The 21,487-nt window shown below is 41.3% G+C and overlaps 1 protein-coding gene across 1 annotated transcript in view; it reads right to left on the reverse strand.

Moving 5' to 3' along the window:
- ZNF598 (zinc finger protein 598, E3 ubiquitin ligase) overlaps positions 1 to 21,487 on the reverse strand; it is a 232,932-nt gene that overhangs the window by 199,413 nt on the left and 12,032 nt on the right. The window contains exons 3-4 of the mRNA XM_085629387.1: positions 15,499 to 15,628; positions 10,412 to 10,623 (exon numbers count right to left, since the gene is read on the reverse strand). Of these exons, the coding sequence (XP_085485513.1) occupies positions 10,412 to 10,623; positions 15,499 to 15,628 (342 nt within the window). The remainder of the gene's footprint in view (positions 1 to 10,411; positions 10,624 to 15,498; positions 15,629 to 21,487) is intronic.

Raw genomic sequence — 21,487 nt, forward strand, 5'->3', positions numbered from 1 at the left:
ATGCCAATGCTTTTTCCTGCTTGTCACTGAATGGAGTATAACCTATTCAATCTTTCCATATAATGCTTCTATTGAGGTGGGGACCTCTTTCTGACTTTTAAGGGGTTAGCTCATGACTATGCACTGTTCTGTGTCTGATCCCCAGCACAATGGAGACGAATCGCAGTCCTCCTTCTAGCCTTGCCACGCAAAAGGATGATGGTCCCGCAAGCATTGCTCGTGAATTTCTAGGATATTGACAACGCGATTGGTCTCCATTCCTCAATTTTCTGTGTGGGATCAGTGCGCTGGCGCAAATTTCCTACCACTAAGCATTCCCCCTGGTCTCCTGAAAAAAATGATATCTCACTTGAGTGGGTGGGCCAAATGCCTGAGACAAGGAATGGCAATAATGTGTAGACAGTGAGGGGATATCACGGCATGTAGATAAGCACCATTTTTGTATACCTTTTCGGGCCGACTGCTTTGGGCACTTTTTTCGCTATTCCGCCCCCCCCCCCCCCAAAATGTAGCTGTATTTTGGCTAAAATCTCGGTCCCCTCTAGGACAATCCACAAACCATGGGTACCTTTAGAATCCTCAGGCGAACTACCGCAAATAGCCCTAAAAAGTCTTGGCGGGGAGGGGGGGGGGGGGGGGGGGGTTGGGGGTTTGAGGCCTGACAGCAAAGGCGTTGAAAATGATTGTTACCTGCCGCCCAAGCCATTCTTATAGCTTTGGGGGCTTGGAATAGTCCGAATTGTCACACTTGAAGGAGCGTGATGGTTAGTAGTTGTGTCTTTCACTATTTATTGGCAGCATGGCTATGGCAATGTGTGGTGTAAGCTGCAATGGCCTCCTGACGAGAGCCCTGGAGCCTATTTTTTGTTTTTACAAACTAAGCACTGGGTGAAGGCCAATCGAAAATTTCTGAAACTTTCCTAGATCTATTGATAGGTTAGACACATTCAGTTGGAACCCAAGATACTAAGCTACTTTCTCACATCTCACACTTCCCAGGTTTTAAATTTAAATTATATTGTTAAACACCTGATAACACCAAATTCATTGGTGATTGATGCGGATCACGAGTCTTTTAGAACATCAGGATGTCATTGTAATAAAGCAGGACAAACCGATTCAAGATATCGGAGAATACGGATTATCTAAAGTGCTCCAAGAAGGCAGGAGCATGGCACCATTCCAATGGCGTTGCACAATATCTAAAATGCCCAAATAGTGAGCAAAACATTTTTTTTTCACCCATTGACTTCTTTTATTCCCAGCAAATGATAGCTTCTTGAATCAAAATTGTTGTGTGCTCCACGAATGGGGTTCCAAAATGTCCTTTATAAAAGGCATTGGATATCTAGCCTCAATCACGTTGTGCCTCTGTAATCCATATAAGGTTTAACAGTTTGGTATTTCTTGGATACAAAGTTAATAATGGTTCTCAGCAGGTGAAGAAGGTGGTGCAATTAAATAATTCTTTACATTCTTCTGAAAATAAGCTGTTAAAGATCTCAGTTGCTCTCAATCAGCGAATACATGCTTCCCAAAGGAACAATGGCTCAAGAATCAATTGGAAGGACACAATCATTTATCAGGAGACGTAAAAACTGGAGAAAAAGCATGGCACTGCAATGGTATGGACAACAGGTTAGTCACTAATATATTTAATTGGAGTCTGCTTGTTGAAATATAGAGTATGCCTCTTGAACCGAGAAGATCCAAAAAAAAGACACCATAATTAGGAGAGGCAATAATGCCAAAATATAGTATGTCTGAATGATCGGCAAATAAGACTTGCAATCAAACTGAATTCTTGTATATTGGCCCCGAAAATTATAGTGCGACATCAACAGGTCAAATCGCTTCAGGAGCCTTCTTAACTCTCTTACGTAAGTGTAGGAAACTGTTATTTGTTGCAGTACTCCCCCCCCCCCCACCCCACTTTCTGCCTGGTATTAGATGCAATTTTGATTGAAGTGTACTGGGTTCCTGCTTTCCCAAAAACTGTACAATTGTTTCCCCCAACAGTCAACATCTTTAGCACCCTCTGCAAGTCCCTAGTAAATGATACCCTAGTACCTAGGAGCGGAGGTAATAAAGAGGGTCCTTAAAGGCTGCAGCACAAATTGTGCCACCCTAAGGGACCCCTCACCAAGCACATGCAAGACTGCCATTTCAGGCTCTGTGTTATGGTGCAGTCAAAAGTAAAAACACGACATGTCAAACATCCCCAACAATGCATGTAATATTTGTAAGTCACCCCTACAGCAGGCCTAGCAGCCCTTAGGCAGGGTGCTTAATATTACATGTGAGGGCATACCTGCATAAGCAGATATGCCCTGTGCTGATCAATCCTATTACTGCCAGTACAAGTGACCGGGGAAGCCATTTAACCTAGGTACATGATGGCCTCATTGAAAATAGGGATGTTTGGTATCAAACATCTTGTATTGGTAAATCCACACTGCTGCCAGTGTTGGTTTTATGAATACATGCACCCAGAGGGCGCCTTACAGGTGCCCCCTGAAAATCTACCAGCCTCTGGTGGGCTTGCTGACTGGTCTATGTCAGTCTGCCGCCCGAGACACTGTTAGGACCTCCTAGGGGGTGAGGGCCATTGCTCTCAGGAGACCCAGAACAAAGGCCAGCTCGGGAAGAGGGTGTAACAACCCCTCCCACAGAATGACCTGCTGATTAGCCTCCTTGGGCTGGCTAACTTCAAAGAAGTCACCGCCTTTGGAATGCGCCTCTCGCTCCCCTAACAGGAGAGGCTCCTCCCCCCTTACTCCCCAGCCAGAGCCCACTTGGACAAGAGGTAAATTAGCTAGTCAGGTAGCCGTGCCATCCCCAAACTATTACCACCCCAAAGGTGGGCTAACTGCCAGGTGGACACACATTTTCATAGGTAGCCATCTTTGAGATGGCACACCTAGGCAATTCTGAGACATGGTTATGCCCACTTCCCAAAGGAAGTGGTTAGATAGGGGGGGTAGTGACACTAAGGGTCAGTAGCCCATTGGCTTCTATCCTACACTCACCTAATGCCCCTAAATTCAGTATTTAGGGGAGCCCCTGGCACCAGAAAAACAGATTCTGATGACCTAAGAAGAGGGAGGACACTGAAGAGCCGCAAAAGCAGAGAGGAGAGCAGAAGCAGATGACCTGGAACCAACCCTAGTCGAAAAAAGCACCAAAGCGGACTCCAGAAACCTGGAAGGATTGCCTGCCTTCGAAAAAGACTCAAGACCTGCTGTGAACAGCAGACCTGTTCTGAAGAAACTCAGAAAGAGAAGACTCTGAGGCCTCCAGAACCGCCAAAGCCCGACACCCAAAGTCACCACTGCACCTGTCGCCTCTGGCCCAAGTGGAAGAGGGCCACCGGTGTCAACACGGTTCCTCAGCCCTCCAGAGCTTGAGTCCATCGTGGATTCACCCCTCCTGAATTTCCCGGCGTTGCCTGCAGTCTCTGCACGCAGGCCCCTTAACTGTTTCGGTAAGGAAAACCAGATGCCTAGGGACAACCCTGCACCCGTCGCCCCATGGCTTCGGAGAAGAGGACCAAAGGTGTCCTCCCATCCCCAAGCATTGTATGTCTTGTACCCCCTTGCTGGTTCAGCACGACTGGCCTCCTGGCCTGAGCCTGAAGCCTCTTTGCAAAGTGACCGATCTCCCTTGAAATACAATGGGCTCCCAGTGAGGTTTAGCACCCTGCACCCAGCCGCCCTTGTGCCGATGGTGGTGTACAGTTGGCACTGCCTCGGGGCTTGCCCACCACTCACCTTAACTCCTGGAGATTGGTCTCTTAAGTCCCTGTACTATACCTGTTTACAGAACTTGTTCTTTCTTCCACAGGATAACATTGCAGAACTTAGAAATTGCACTGTGCCCACTTTTTAAAGTGAAAAAAAATTATATTTAAAAACGTACTTACCTGAATGATTTTTCTCGGATGTCTAAACATATATAAAGATACTTGATATTTTTATTAATTGGCGTGGCTCTCCTTGTTGGGTCCTGTTTTCATTAATTAATTATTGCATGAAAATGCAAGTGTCTTTCACTCCTGTGTTAAGCCGAAGTCTGCTCAACCACACTACCCTCTTATAGAGCACTTTGGGATTGCATATCAAGCCCTGTCCACTAGAAAGGGAACCCCTGGACTATTTACACACTATATCAGGTTATTGATATATCAGATAAAGAGCGAGCTACCTGCAGTAAGGTTATCCTTCATTGCCCATTCATGATCAATAAACAATCCACATGCACCACTATCCAAATAAGCAGAAGTATTAGCAGACTATTCTTCTGGTGTTCTTATATTAACAGATGCAAGATACAGATGATCAGGATTAATCACAGCCGATCCAATATAAGGGAGTCCATCTCCTGCTCAGAGGGTGACTGAGCCTTTGCATGGTTACTCTGAGGGTGATTAATACTGCCCTGGGTCATGTTTTCAGCTTTGCCACAATATAAACACAGTCTAGTATATCACACCAGTGCTCCCTTTCTCTCTCAGCAAAGGACAATTCAAAACTTCTAATTGTATAGGTGCTTCTTGAGCCATGAACTCCACAGAAATTTACAGTCTACCAGACATAGAAGCTCTATCGAAATAGCCTCAAGACTTTCTTCTCTTCCGTGATCTTTGACCAATCTGCAGCATCAAATCAATAAGTTCAATAAAGACAGATTTAGCAATCAAATCAATTTGTCCTGAATTTCTTCCCTCAGACCACGTCAAAAGAGCATCATTCAAGTGATTTTAACCCAAGTTGTTTCAGCTGTCAACTAACAAAAAAGCAACCAACTAACAAATACAAGAGATACACAAAGTCAATATATACATTCCACTTGGCTGGATAAAACACACTGCAGCCGTAGCAGAATCCTCCAAGTCTGAACTTTCAAGCACCTACTTAAAGGCTAGCAAGAAGGTACCATAAGACTGTAGATAAGGATCCACATTAGTTACTGAAGGATTAGCCCAAATCAATGCAGACCCTGTAAGGCAACCAAAAAGGTAATCCCCCTTGACTTGGTCTTGATAAAACTATGTAGGATAAAACGCAAAATGCACTTAAGAGAAAACAATATTTGTCTTAACTTCACTGGACCCCAACATAAATTCAGGGCACTAGAAGGAACAACTAGGATGCTGGCAGGCCATGACACCCACGCCTGCTATATCACCAAATTCTCATGGTACATTTGTTGTAACTCTGTGCTAAGTCCTGGGAAGGACCCACAGTGTTCTCTCTTGTGCTAGGTTCTGTGAAGGCTACACAAAATTGCCAAACTCATGGAGTGCGTCACATTGGTCAAGGACTCAGCATGGAGGTCTGTTAAGTTGCTTCCTTGACGATCCAAGGAAAGGGAAAATCAACTGAGTAGCATATGGGCCCATTTATACAGAATGGTACACGTGAAAGGTGGCAAGTGTACTTAAAAAGGTCGCACTTAGGAGGAAAACCTACAAGGGGGTTAAAAAATCATTGGCAAACTTGTAGCTCTTGATCGAAGACTTGTATTAGAGAAATAAGCAAGGGACATCCTCCTTTTGACATCACATAGGAGAAAAGAGCCAAGAAGAATCCAGACATAAAAGTCCAGAAGGTCAAAAATCTAGAAGCAAAATCTGGGACACAAATAATAGCAAAGGGCAATACATCAGACAATAAATAAGGGAACTAATGTGTTGTGCCTAGCACTTGGATAAACCTCTTTTATATACAATGCTTACAGGAACAGTGATCACAGGAAAAACTATGTTCTATCGTGGGTTTGGAAGCTCTGTTAACATTTTATAGGCATCCCAACAGCTTTAAGAGGGCTGGGTAAATGACTTAAGCATGCCTCCTTTCTGAAAATAATGGCACTATATACCAGAGACAGAATCCAGACTTTCACATCTCTTGACCAACCCTGCAATTTGTTGTCCCACCACCTCCATCCAGACTGGGTGCTCCTGCAAACTCATAGAAAACCCTATGGGCTACCATGGGCATGGAGACACTAGTTCAGGCAGTGTGCCCACTCAGCAGGCGATATTTGCAGCCTCTCAGAACACACTACCTGCCAATACAGACCACATCCCCATCTCCTTTGGCCAGTGTAGGTCTTGTGGTATATTTCCAGTTCTGTTCTCTGCATAGTTACAATAATAATAAAAATAGTAGACCTGATTTATTTAATGCATATATACAATTGTTTTGAGAATGTATTTACCTGTGTGTGTTTTTAAGGTAGTCCTAATGTCGGACAGACAAATGTCATGTGTGCCAGTCTCTTGTACTAATAATAAAAAACATTCAAAAATACATACACCGAGAACTACTCCGAATGCGATTCATATGCTGCTTCCGCCATTGACAACCCAAAGCACTGGGCGATGGTGCAGACAACTTTAGCCATTTACTCTATTGCCCTGCCAGCGATAGCATTTTGTCTATTCGTATATGCATTTCCACCTGAAAATGAGCGCGCTTCAGTACCACTCCTTTATTTTTCCATTTGGTCTTTTTATAGGTCTGCTTTAATTTCCTTCCTCCTCCCCCCCCCTTTTTTTTTTAATTATTAGAGTGAAGGTCTGACTGTGAAACAGGGCTGCTACTTTTAAGTCTGAAATAGTATTGTCTACAGTCTATCACTTTACTGTTCCAAGATGTCCACCAAGTTTAGCAGTAATATGTTTGACATCTCGGATTGGTACAACAGTGATGCACTACACACATTACCCCAATACAAGAGAAATGCTCAAAGCAAAGTTTAGCTAGTAGTCGTCTTAGAAAGGTATTGCGAACAGTTTATCATTACTGTCTTGCAATTTCCTTAACTAAACAAACAACCCCAGCTGCAATTAAAGGATGATGAACAATATCCTCAATATAAAACAAAGGACGTTGTCAAAACGAACTTAATTGCCCCGACTACACAGCAGCCAAAGAGAAATTCCCAGCGATCCTTTTTCTTATAAACACAAAAACAAATGATTTTTTTCTGCAATAGTAAGTGAGTTGGGGTAAGTGGGAAAAAAGAGCCAGCCCAAGATTGACTAAAGGTTTTTCTTTGCATGCCCTGCAGTAAAGGAAGGCAAATCTGATACCGCTTGCAATTCAATCATTTGTTACTCAACTGAAGGCAAGTAAACAGGATGTCTTCAAAGTCAAAAAACTTAAACAGGCATGAAGTGGTACAAAAAAGCCAGAACCAAACTCCGCTCTTATTCAAACAACTAGAAGAGAATGAAGGCAAATGTGTTTCGCAAGCCTATAGAAATTGTAAAACAATCTGCAGTTTAAATAACAAACTCCAACTAAGGGAGAAAAAGCAACGCCTAAATAAACTTCAAAATTGCCTGCACCAGATACAAAGCATTTCATCAGTCTTCCTATCTATCTGAAATATATACTCCAAACCATGGGACAGAAAAGAAACAACACTTTAGACAAGACCAACCTCCTGCTGGAAATCCACCTTCTGCCCCACCAAAAAAACAAGCATTGGCATTGCCAATAGGTCTCGCCTTTGAAACCTTAGAAGTGGTTAGTCATGCAGCACATTATCCTGGGTGCTGTGCTGCCATAGACTGAAGCATTATTAGGCTTATTTGCCCCACTTTTGCATCTTGTTCAATATCTCATTGGTGTTTTTTTTTTGTTTGTTTTTTTAAATCAGACTTTGCTACCTGCCATTAGGACAAAATGGAGAAACTAATGCAATAAACATATGGCACAGCTGTTTCTAAAACGACTCTGTTGTGTAATATTTTAGCACAGACAAATTCTGATCCATGCATAACTTGTGAAAAAGGGAATGAAACGGATCTGCCAACATTTATGCTGCTTGTTTAATAAGGAACGGAACAAACATTGGAGAGATTATGAGGTGCAAATTAAAAAGGTCAGCAACAAAATTGATGTACCTCCTAGTGTTCCAGTGTCACATGTGTGACACCTTCAGCCTGTCATTGCATTTTAACCATCAGCAGTTTGCTGGCTAGGATTCGTATACCTAATCTGTGAACTGCAAGTCCCAGAATGCAATCTGCAGTGGAAAGAGGTTGGAGTTTCCATTAATTGGAACCGCTCCTTGATTACTTGGAAACCTTTGTTTTTGCTTAACTTGGAACAAGAAGACTACCCTAGCCATTCCTGACTGAATTCTCATTGATGCCATGCGTGTCACCCTCGGCCAGTCCTATGTTTTTGTTCCATTCTGGTACGTATCGTATGTAAGGGCTTCAGAATGAAAAGTATTATCTATTGTCTAGTAACTAAAAGGCCATAGCCGGCTGAATGGATGGGGTGACTAATACGACAAGTGGCAATGCGGTGGTAACCCAAGCACTTGTGTGGTGCAAACAATAGTTGAAAAGCTGCAAGGACGCTTTTTCAAAGTAATTACAGTAAAAAATTTCCACGATAAAAGCGGGAGCGCAAGCACACGAACACAGTGGGCTTTGAGTGTGATGGGCGAAACGCATTCTCCAACCCTGTTGAGTATGGCATGGCTGGAATTGTTGAAGAGCAGCATGCAATTTTATTTTAAAAAATAAAAGCTGAGAGAAAGCGTGGTGTCCCTAAAGCAGACGCTGCGTTCATCTCAAAAGTAATAAAGTATAAAAATAAGAAAAATAACATTGCCATTTTGCCACTTTTAAAGTTAGAGCTCGATGTAAAAAAAAAAAAAAAAAACTCTGTCTCTGTCCAGGCATCCGCATGGGACACCTTCCCCCACCCCACTACACCAGACGACTAAGAATAAAATGTAACATCCAGTTACTCCAAAGGCATGATAATTAAATGCCTTCTAATTCTGGCCTCCTGGTGCCTTGCAAACCAAAAGTAGGATGCACTAAACCAGTCCCTCCTAGCATGCACACATTAAGCCCAACCGATCTCTTTCAGGACAAAACAACAATGCCTAACCCAGCAAGGCTCTCTCTTTTAAAGTGTCTCCAGATTACATCACATCACTTAACCCCACTAGACTAACAAATAATCATGACATGCTCTTCACTACAAGCTAAAGCCATCAGTCACAACTGGTGATATTTAAATCTCAGCACCCTCCTAGACAATATATTTGGCATGCAAATGAAATATCAGACACACCTATCACATGCAAAGTACATCATATACCTCCCTTGCTAAAACACTGATTTAAGACAGAAAAGGACTCCAAATTACGCAGGCTTATTTTGACAGTCAGCCCCTGCACAGACTAAACACCGCTGATCAATCCCATGACATACGCTCCACAGCCTCCCTTCTCACAGCCGATGGAAACTTAGCCCAATCAGTCCTCACATTCGGAATAAACCTTGCTAATCCCTCTAAGACTTTAACTGCCAGCACACCCTCTGAAAAGATGTAATCAAATGCCCACCCTTCCCCATAGTGCATGCAGATGGACCATCATCTGACTGGAGGAAAGATTCAAGAAATGAAATTATATTGCATAAATCCTGTACCTGGATGAAGTTCCATCCCAGTATAAGTAAAAACAAAACAAGTGTACTGTTCAACTTGAAATTTGTCTTTACCCCACATGAACAGTGTTGAACGGAATAAACTAAACACTGCTAGCAGAGCTACTCAATCTGCACCACAGCAACCATAGTCTACAGTTATCCTGGTCACGGTCTTATGATTACAAGACTGTCAAGTCTTGTACATAGAACTACCAATACAAATCCCAAAAGCTATAATTAACGCAGAAACAGGCTGGCAGTATATACCACACTAGCCCGACAAAACAAAGTTAAGGGAAAACTAAAGAAGGGAACATTGGGCAAGTCAACCAGGGTGAGGACACAACCAATCTACTAAATGTTCAGGAAGGAAAGGAAAACTGTTATCTTGAGGAAATTACCTGGCAGGAAGCACTGTACACAGGTGCTTAAAAACATGGACCATGTGCCTGCCACCGAATACGATACAATACTCAAGATACAACATGAACCTTTTCGAAATATACTAATTGCACCTAACTAACGAGACCGCACATTCGACCAACAGAACGACTTGTATGGACCCAACATGTAAACATCAATTTTACACACTTGATTTTGAAACCCTGGCAACCATAGCTCTTACAGCATTTTGTGCTTGCATGATGCATCTATTTTACCACTGTACATAACTCTTAGAGGAATTACCAAACTCAGATACCCCTACCAAAAAAAACAGTCCTGGCTGAATTAATAAAAACATCAAATCACAAAGGTTTGTTCCGATCTCAATAAACACGATGTAAAAACAAATAAAACAGATAAAAAGCTTCCTTTTATTACAGAAGGTGATCTCTACTTTAAAAAACAGACTGATATTAAAACCAATTAAGCCTGGCCTAAGGAAATATTTTTATGACATAAGGACATTTTGATTCACAAAAAACAGTGGCTTTGACATACCTGTAATACTCCTGCGCTCCATCAGAATCACAAAAGTGACAGAAATAGTGATCTCTTCGCAGGTGTTTCAGCAGTTCATCATTGTCCAGATAACGCTCGTCGCAGAATTTGCATAGTGGGTGACCTTTGTGGGAAGTATCATCGGGGTCGCCAGATATCCGATGTCGGGCAAGGTCTTTGCGAGAATACCACTTTCGCTCATATGTGAAGTTCTAATGGCAGTGGAGGGAACAATGGTGATTTATATGAGGAAGAAAAATATTCACAACATACCAGCTTAAAACAGAATCCAGGGGATACAAATTATTCAAATAGTGATGTATATTAAGGGTCACCAACATCTGCTTTGTTCAAACGGTCTGTAAGGGAGAATGCTTACATTTATCTGTAACACCATAGATGCAAGCATTTTTCATCTAGAATGCATCTATCTGAGAGTTTTAAGTATTTAACATCAGAAACCAGACATTTCAAGTACAAATGGTGTACCAAACAGCAGCGTGGATTCATAGCACGATGTTCTGTTAAGAGAGGATATCACAAAAACAGTAGATGAATACATTATTGAAGAAAAGTTCTTTTGCAATGAATGTTCAGCGAGATAAATGCAACATATGGACGATATATCTAGAATTTACATGGGATGTGAGTCTTTTGGCATTTTCCTTCTTATCTCACAAGATGTCTATTCAGGCTGTATTTTAACTTGTTAAGAGTGGGAGATTTTGATATCAGGAGGCAGTGCATTGCAGTTACGGGGACCTTGAAGATGAAGAGACTGGAAACAGGATTCAGTAGAAGGTGATTTTTGCTTTGACAAGCAGGATGAGGTTGGCAAATTACTGGATGTGTGTAACATGTTAAAGTTAAAGTAGGTACATTCCATTAACCACACTGAAAACAACTGTCAATAGCTTGTAGAGTGCCCGGTTAACGAAGGGCAGCAACTTTAAACAGGGGGTGAAAGGAATGTTGCTAGAGGTTCACAAGCCGGCAGTTACGATAATGTAATACCTTTAGGAGTAGAGAATTATTTGAAGCAAAAGCATTGTGGAATGGAACAAAGATTTATTTTTCATCCGTTTAATACTTAGTAATGTGCCAGTATGTTTGTGGTAATAAAAAACACCTCCATATGCATCATATGTTTGAAAAGTAAGACTGCATTCTTAGAAGCGGTACAAAAGGGGGTGGTGATGGACGGAGCATCAGAACCAATCAAACACTCACACCCAGTCAAAAGATCTGGGCTTGATCCATCACCGTTCTTTAGCCCACTCTGCCACCCCAGTTCAGACATGGCCATATGCAAATCAGTCTGACCCTGTGCCTCATGGGAACAGTCCAGCCCGAACTGCCAAGCCATGCCTTCCCTGGACCGAAAACAAGCTTCCTAGGACCAGTTTCTGGCATTTCAGCCGTCTTCAGCCAGGCTTGCTTGAATCCAGTGGCAAAGTGAGCAAGGGACTCACGTCTGAGCATACCCTGCCAACTTATGGCAAACAAAGCGGTACAAAAGGGGGTGCTGATGGACGGTACCGCTTTGTTCGCCATAAGTTGACAGGGTATGCTCAGACGTGAGTCCCTGTTTCCGGTCCTGGGAAGGCATGGTTTGGCAGTTCGGGCTGGACTGTTCCCATGAGGCACAGGGTCAGACTGATTTGCATATGGCCATGTCTGAACTGGGGTGGCAGAGTGGGCTAAAGAACGGTGATGGATCAAACCCAGATCTGTTGACTGGGTGTGAGTGTTTGATTGGTTCTGATGCTCCGTCCATCACCACCCCCTTTTGTACCGCTTTGTTGGCGATAAATTGGCAGGGTATGCTCAGACATGAGTCCCTTGCTCACTTTGTCTCTGGATTCAAGCAAGCCTGGCTGAAGACGGCTGAAATGCCAGAAACCGGTCCTAGGAAGCTTGTTTCCGGTCCAGGGAAGGCATGGCTTGGCAGTTCGGGCTGGACTGTTCCCATGAGGCACAGGGTCAGACTGATTTGCATATGGCCATGTCTGAACTGGGGTGGCAGAGTGGGCTAAAGGACGGTGATGCATCAAACCCAGATCTGTTGACTGGGTGTGAGTGTTTGATTGGTTCTGATGCTCCGTCCATCACCACCCCTTTTTGTACCGCATTCTTAGAAGAGCAGTTAAAGGTCATGATGTAGGGGAAAGTGAAGCAAGATAAGAGAGAAGATAGGATCTGAGCAAGAGGAATTGTAGGGGACCTATATTTTGGAAGAGTTCAAGATCCTTTATTGGATGTAGTAAGTAAATGTGGGAGCACAGAAGAGAGGTGTGCTGTCAGTGTAGAAGAGGAAGGACAAACCAAAGGAGATGATGTAAACATTTTGAGGTTCTTTGGACAAAGAACACAAGAGGACCTAGGCATTTTCCTTGTAGGATTTAAACAAGAAGTGGGGATGCTGGGGATTTCTAGAAGTAGTAGTCCACTTAGAAATAGAGGACAGTCACAAATGAGGAAACACAGTGACATGCCATGATGGCTATGCCAGAGGGTTTAAAGGGAGGAGAATGAGGTGGGTGGTAAATGATGTCAATAAATGCATAAAAGTCATGTAAATCGAGAATATGGTTGGCGGTGTGGTGAGCAAGAGAAATAAAGCGGTCAACGAGAGGAAGTGGGTTCCATCATATTGGGGTTGTAGAAATGAGAATAAAGGTGTTGAGAATAGTGTTAGAAGAAAGGTAAGTACTGAGTAGGTTGAAATCTAGTCATTCATGTATCTTAGAGAAGAAAGGGAGGAGATATACTGAATGAAAGAGAAGGACAACACAGTTAAGTTTTGTTTTCCCCCAACAAAAATCATAGTGGGTAGATGCGGTACAAGAGTGACTGAAAAAGGAAGTTAGTCAGAGAAGAATTTTGGAGTGGATTCTGCTTTTGCTTGGAACCCTACGACTGACTCTGCATCAGGTGAAGCATGGCATTTGTAAGACTCTACACATTGATAGGAAAAAGAGGCTAGAGGTGGTGCAGTCGTTTGTAAATGGGACAACACCAAATAAAGTCTTCCATATTGCCAAAAGATACTAACCGCCTATCAACCCAATAATACAAAGTGAGCCATGGGGTTTCCTGTTGCAACAATGCAAATACATTTTAAGTTTGCAACATTTGCACACATTCATCTTCTACTTATGCTGGCTTCTCACAAAAATAGTAGGCCAAGAGTATGTTGAGCCTTCTGTTTATAAAGTTGGAAAACACAAAAGTTAAAGCACCCAAATAGACTAAGATTGCTTTAGTTAGAACAATAAACCACTTTTGGGGTCTAGAAGGGTATGGACACAGACAATCTTATCAAAATGGAATGGGACAAAAGCAGAATCAGAAGGCATTTGTAGCTGCTCTACAACTCAACTATCCGGCCTGAAGCAATAACTATGCAACAGAACAACCATCAATGTGTCAGACCTTGCATGCACCGATCAACAGACCAAAATCGTGACAACAGCAATGGCCGAGCAAGTATTAATTGCTATTACAAACAGGTGGAACTATACTCTTCATTCTTTCATAAGGTCTTCGACACAAGAGAGGAGCCCGAAAAAAAAAACGAAAATCTTTTTTTCTGTACCTTGAGTTGATACACAAGTGGAGCTTTAAGGTATAAGAGTTATAGGAGTTCCAGGCACTCTTTAACACAACCCATGAAGACAACTTTTATTTGAATAGTTGGTATTTATGACGAATGGAAGTTCACTTAGCCGAGTATAGTGTTATCCCTCACAACTTAAAACATGAATTAAAATACGCCTGTGATGAAAACGTTTCTGCCCAAAAAAGTACAGAGTCTTCAATAGAGGAAGTACAGAATTTGAAAAAACATATGGAGAAAACCCAAGAACCACAAGTGACAAAACAAAGTTATGGTTACACTGAAACCTCTTATTATTGCTGCCACCACTAACTCCTCCCTTAATCCAGGCACCAAATAACGGGGTAGAAGGAAATGTTCCAGAAAGAGGGAAACACTTGGGAGAGAGGGTGAACTGAGGTGAAGAGTAGTGAGAGCTGGAGGGAAAGGAAAATAAAAAATGTGTTGCACTATAACATCTTAGCAGAGTCCCATAGCATGGTGGTACTTCTAAAACCTGAACCAAATCTCTGCACTGTCAGGTCACTGGTACACCAACATGAAAACATGCCGACCACATACTGACCCAGAGGTCGGAATGCGATAGTTGCAAAAGTGCTAATCATCCCAAGTTTATTATACTAATTGCTGTCCATTAAACCTAAAAAATGTTCCACGCCACCAGAGAAATAGAAAGGTCAGAGGGGAATATGTACATTCAAGCACCCTTTGGCTTGGGAGTGGGGATACTTTCTCATCGAGTATATGAACAATCTTACCCAACAAGGAAACCAGAGTGCAGGACAAACACTACATTTTGTACGGTCACCCTCTTTGTGAAACTGAACCCATCATACTTTTTTTTAAAGTCCAGGGGGGTACTTGTTCTTCTATTCAGTTTATTTCCTAAGCAAGACCTCACAAGCCAAGGACATGGTCCACAGAATCCTATGTGCGCTCAGAGTCCGCTTTTCCAGAGTTCTTTTGTTCTGAACGCTTACTTGTACATTTGCACTGCTGTCAATTGGCAAACTAAAAGGGGGTACTTGGTTCTCCTGAAGCCGGGGGCACCTCGCAGACTCCAGGAAGGTTGGGCAAAACATGATCCCTTCATTTTTTCATATAATAAAAATCCAGTGTCTAAAATAATTGACATACATTATTTTTCTTAAGATCAAATGTTCAAATGAAACACTGCTTGAATTATTGGACAAAATACATTATACAAAAGGAAATAAGAGACTAACAGTAAAACAATAATTCACTATGAAGCCATTACACTGGCAGTCAAAGGTGGACCAATAGAAAATCCGATTTTCGGACCTTGCTATAAACCATAGGTTTGGAGAGGTACCTGAAAGAGAACAGATATCACAGAAGAACGGACACCTGTGTAACTATCCAGGTAAGAATAATTAGGCTAGCACTGTAAGCTTCACCCAGAAGAGAGTTCTAGGCAGACCACTGAATATATGCAAGCACAACTCACCTTCAGGTTGTGCACACAAAGCCTACAGCAAAAGAGCTCGTGCTGTTTCCTCATGTGCTGCTCCAAATCCATGAACGTGTGAAAAGGAAGAGCCTCTGCACACATTAAGCACTCATGCTGCAGCAGCTTCCTGCGGATTAAAACATGATCGAATGTCAAACTGACATGACTTCATAGTAATAAAAAGAAGACCGCTACACAATGAAGTAATTTAACATTAAATAATGTCCATGCCCTCTACATGGCAAGGGTGATACTAACTTCTTTGTAAAAAAAAGAAAAATCTGAGGCTGCATAAAAAGTCGAGTGGGTACAATAACAAGAAAAACGTGAAATTAAATCACAGAAAACGTTTGTTGGTAAAATCATATATTCGCATTTGTAATCACGTGCAACTATTTCGTTTTGGAAAGTCATGCCAAGAGATATTGTGCATTTCCACATTCCTTGCCATAAAGGCAAAAACAAGTCCCTGCTTATTGACTCGTTCCTGGAGAGGCAAGTGGCCAGCCACTTTGGTCTAAAAGAATTCTAAAAAGAAAGTTCCACATTATCACCTAGTTTCTACATGCTTCCCCAAAAATTGCCAGGCCAACACTTTTATAGTTATGCAAATGCAATTGTATGACAATATTCGTGTATTTTCGGGAACAGGATTGCAAAGAATTCTGAGAATAGTCTTCCTAGGACCAGACTATTGCTCAGCATTGCAATGTATGCTTAATCTTTCAGATGACGTGAGTGATTCCGTTTTCTTTAACAAGTTTCAACATAACACTTCCATAGGTTTCTGTAAAAGGGTTTTCAGGAAAATCTTTATATTTAAACCTATTCAGAAAGCACATGCTACTCTGTTTTCAGATGAGGAGTCAAGCTATTCCTTTTGAAACCGTGAAGTACACAACCACAACTCTGTATATCCATTTTCAACAAAACGGACTCATTTTATTGTGACAAAATATTAAGTATACTTCACAGCAGAGAGCTTTAGCTAGTACACAGCCTGCGAAACTAAATTATAGCTCACACTCCAATGAAGATTTGGCAAGACTACAAAGGATGTGGCAAGGAGGAGGAGAAATGTGTAACCTGAAACTCTGTTTGGAAAACATCCTGCTTTTAAAAAGAAACAATAGCAGTTTCAGCAGTACAGGCACAAGACAGAAGCATGAATAACTGCACATTCAGTGCTAGATCTCAAAAGGATCGTTGTATCACTCCATCCAACTCCTCATCAAAGCAGCAGTGTGGAATAAAAACATATCAACTGTTTTCACCTTGGCTGAATGCATAATTCAGGGTGGCATGTTGTCATGGTGAAAGTAATTAGTTAGGCATCAGGTCTCTCCATGCATGCAGGTCATCCTCAAGATTCTCATTAGTAGGAGTCCTGATAGTAAGCATTTCTTTCATCACTAGTATGTGTTTCTTCCATCGATGGTCATTCATGGATATCTTTAATCCACAACTGGATTAAGAAGACTGCAACCAATGGACTGCCATGCACGGTTTGTCGAGAAAGAGGCAGAGGACTGTCAATGTATAAACAGATTCCCCTTTGTACCTACTGGAATCGACCCTAGCAAGCGTTGCCTTGGAAAACATTAAGAAATCGGACCTCTGGATTTTTTAGAGCAACTTAGTCCACTGTAGCATAAAAGACCATGTAGAGAAACTCAGAATCTTTTCCACAACGTGGGCATGTTCGTGGGCGTTCACCTGCTGAAATGAGAGGCAGCAGAACCTAAAGGACATCAGAACAGACCAACGAATGAAGAGAAAGAGGGAGAAAGAAAGAAATAGAAACTGTGTTTTTATTAGTATTATTAATTTGTCTGGAAAAGAGGAGGATATCGATACAACTATCCCTGTCTAGGTCAAATCTTGAAGATGTAAGTGCAAAAGTGTTTAATACACATACTGACAGACCATCAGTAAATTCAGAATAACAGCATAGTTTCTACTCTGATCACTCAAGTGTATTTTGATACTACCCTCAAAAGCACAAGTAAAAAGCAATGCGGAAACACTCAAATATGTTATAACTGTATCAGCAGATCATATTAAGTTAGGACCAGAAGACGAATAAGGAAGATTCCTCTTTTACATTCAAGGAACACTACCTATAGCAATTAGCAAACAAATTCAAACTAAATGTGTTTATTACAAACTGATGCATCAATTTTTATTGGCTGATCACAAAAATGCACAGTTATTTCAGCAAGATAGGGTGGGAAGCACGAGCAACAGCCAGCGATCCGTAGCAAAAAAATAAAAGCACATCATCCAGCAGCCAAGAACGCTAGAGAAAAGTTCACGGGTAGCTGTTCACAGAGGACACCATAACTCAAGAATAATGGCTACTGCTCCGATAGAGGGGTGCTTTTTGAAATGCTTCTTCTCAACCATCTGAACAGTGACATCCAATACCAAAAGAAGAGATTTCAATATACACATGACAAGCACTTGGCCATAAATATTATATTCGGGAAAAGGACTGACAATGTGGTAACTGCCTTTGAATGCAGTCTCAAGAAGGTGAGTTGAGGAGTCCACATGATTTTATCAACATGGGATTCAGTAACCAGTGAGAGAATGGAAGTCACAATAAATTAGGAGACATAGGCCAAGGAGACTTCACAAAGATAAGGCAAGTGCTAACAGTAGCGTTCCTGTTGTGGACACAGTACTGCAGAAACTGTATTACTGATACTACCCACCAATTAGAAATATGGAAACGGACCAAGTAAGATCAAAGCTCTACTCGAGGCATTGTGGAAGGAGAAGTACCCTTAGCAACATTATCTGACACTTCAACTAAAAAAGTAGAGGTCCTCAACTTTTAGAATGAGATTCTGAAAGACAACAACATGGTTATAAAGGAGGTACTGCCAAGGACCCTGCACATGCCAGGGGTAGACTTGAAATATATCTTTAACTCCTCCTCTTGGCAAGACGAAGAGTCCCGACAAGAAGAATTAAAGAAGATGACACATTTGAACACTTATAACCTGAACATAGTTTCATGATTCCCATAATAAAACACGTCATTAGAATTTAGAGGCTTTTAAGGCAGAAGAACTTTGAGCATTAACCCTTTCTAAAACCGCATTCAATAGTTATTAATGGAATAGGCAAGAAGTTTTAATCTGTAATGGATAAAGAGGTATTAGCTAAAAGAGCCCATGTGTGGATGGTTAAAATTTCATATGGCCTCTAAAGGTTTCAATCATATTTAGAAGGGTTGAATGAATTAAAACCGAAACTTCCCTGGTTTCTGGCTTAGAGTCTTGCAAACTCATTTTAATTTACAGTCTTGGGTGAGACTGTCTAAAGAGACTTCATGTTGTGTTTGTTATTATTACAGGGAAGACATTTGTCACATTGTTTGCTGCTGCCCAGCCCTAATGGAGAAGCGTAAAAGTCTGTTGAGACAGTATTTTATCTGAACACTATAAGAACATGTCGGCAAGCAGTTATAGCCTGTCTCCAAGGGGAAGATTTGATAAACTGCAGATTTTATTTAAAATGTATTTCCATTGCTAAGCCCAACCTTGCAAAGTGAGAGCTTTAAGGGCCACTGGCTGGGTTACATGCAGTGTGTATGCGGCCTATTACATTGTGTTAGTTTTATTATGAATAATGAATTTTACTGATATGTATGATTGAACTTGCTAAATGAGAAGGTTCTCACTGCGATTATAATTTAGTCTTAGGACGAGAAAGGATTTCATAAAAGGCACGTTGCACTCCGACTATTTTTCACAAACTTATTAAACCATAAATATTGCTAGTAGTATACTGAAGGTGTAATATCACTAAGAAAGAGCAATAAGGTTTACAAATTGTAAAAATTGTAGACCGGTGCCCTCCTAATTAGTTCGTTCTCTGAAGTTTATGAAAATAATTTTGTGGGTTTTTACTTGTTTGAAGATGGTTCTTAAAATGCTATTTATTGACAATGTGATAGAGGCAACATGCCCTAAACACCAGACAACAGTTACACTCACCTAATATGTTTCTTAACTTTTAAGAGTAAAGCAGACTGGACAGAATATGATCATGAGGCAGCATGGAAAAATACATCCATCTTCCGACACAAGCACAGCTGAGATACCATGTCTATCCAGGTAGTCATTGATACACTTCGAATTACTGTAAAAAGAGACTCCTGCCTCCAGGTGGTGCTGAACCAGTCTGTTGCATTGGACATAGTCAGCCACAAGTTTCTACTCCTCCACAGCCTTTCCTCTTACTGTCTTCCAATTGTGCTACTTACTGTCTGCTCATCAGCAAGTGGCTGAAATGGTATTTTGCAGGCCCGCCCACCCACCATTCCGTGTATTCCTTGAGGCTCTATTTTTGAACCTATCATACTAAAAAAAAGTATGGGACCATTTGCTGTTCACTCCTGACGACATAATTCATCAGTACATCAAAGACACATAGCTCTACCTTAAGGAGTCATCACCAGCTGTCATTTACCACCCTGAGATCCTGTCTCAGGTTATGCATATTGTCTAATCTATCCACTATACAGATCTATGGTTCCGCAGAAACAGATCTTAGTAAAATTACAAATAGCAACCTGTAACCACCAGTCAGAAAATCTATACACTGCATCTACTGCCAATCTAGTGCACAATGAGGACCTTCACCTCGAACTTAATGCCTAAAAAATAAAAAATATTAGTTTTCTTATGCAGCAGCATCTACCAAACACAAACCAGACCGTAATGTGAACTTGAAGGCATGTCACAAGTCATTAGGTCCTTCAGTTTTCATACCGACTCTTCTTTCTTCCTCAGGGACTACACCAAGAACACTCACATTAATTGGCTTTGACAGAACCTTATTCCAAATATTAAACTATTCCTCTATCCTGCTTACTGCCGCAATCATATTGAGGTTATAGGACTATCCAACACTGACAACGGAAATACCCTGACCACATAACCTCAAACATCAACATTGACTTTCCGTACCAGCAGGTATTCTATTTGAAAACTTGCTGTGTTACATTTTAAGATACAGAAACGTCCATATGAGGTTGTCTTGCCTATAGGATCATTAACTCTGGGAACCCAAGACTTTCCTGCAGTCGTAACTTCGCTCGGTGGAGCTCCAGAAGTCACAAATGGAAGAGACAAATAGACTCTTTCTTGATGAATATTCAAACTTGGGAAAAAAACCACTCCCTGACCAGAGACTTGCTCATCCTAATCCTAAATAACCTACACACTTTTGTGCTCCAGCAGTATCTTCATTAACTCTGTATACTCTCTTTTATGATGCGTACCCTAGAGCACAACTGCAGATTCCTAAACTTAATTAGGCTTCCCCATGTGACTTTGTAAACTACGATCCTGGCTTTCTGTTCTATTTACAGTTGATATTTCCAGTATATTTCTTTGGGTGAAAAATGTTCAGCTGTATTTTTTGGTGAAGTGACTGTTATGAAGGATGCACCCAGGACACTGCATTTTCAGATGGAATGTTTCAAAGGTTCACAATATTTTTCCACATACTGAAAAGGAAGATGGAGGTTTGTTAGCTTGGACGCAAGGTTATGTAGTTTATGTATGTCAGTCATCATGAGAGCACTTTATTTTGTGTGATAGATGATGTAATAGGGGAACAAGTGTACACAATGTTATAGGATTGTTTGTGATCTTAGTTCCATATACACAGCTACTAAAGTATAACTTCTTATGACATTAAAGCACCTCTAACTCAAAGCTGTTAAGTGCAATGTAGTAATTTCAATTAAACTAAACCAAATTCTTGGACAGGGACCATGACGGACGAGTTTTCCCTCCTAGAAGTATTCTGGAGATTTATGGTAATGAATTTGTGTGAATGTAATGAAAATAAACGTTCAACATTGACAAGGTTTCCTCTTTGGATTAAAGTATAGTTCTAAACATATGAGCACCTAGCAATTTAAGAGTCATATGCTACCCATATTAATTCAGAGACAACCAAGAGG

The sequence above is a fragment of the Triturus cristatus genome, chromosome 10 (genome assembly GCF_964204655.1).
Source record: "Triturus cristatus chromosome 10, aTriCri1.1, whole genome shotgun sequence".
Lineage (NCBI taxonomy): Eukaryota > Metazoa > Chordata > Amphibia > Caudata > Salamandridae > Triturus > Triturus cristatus.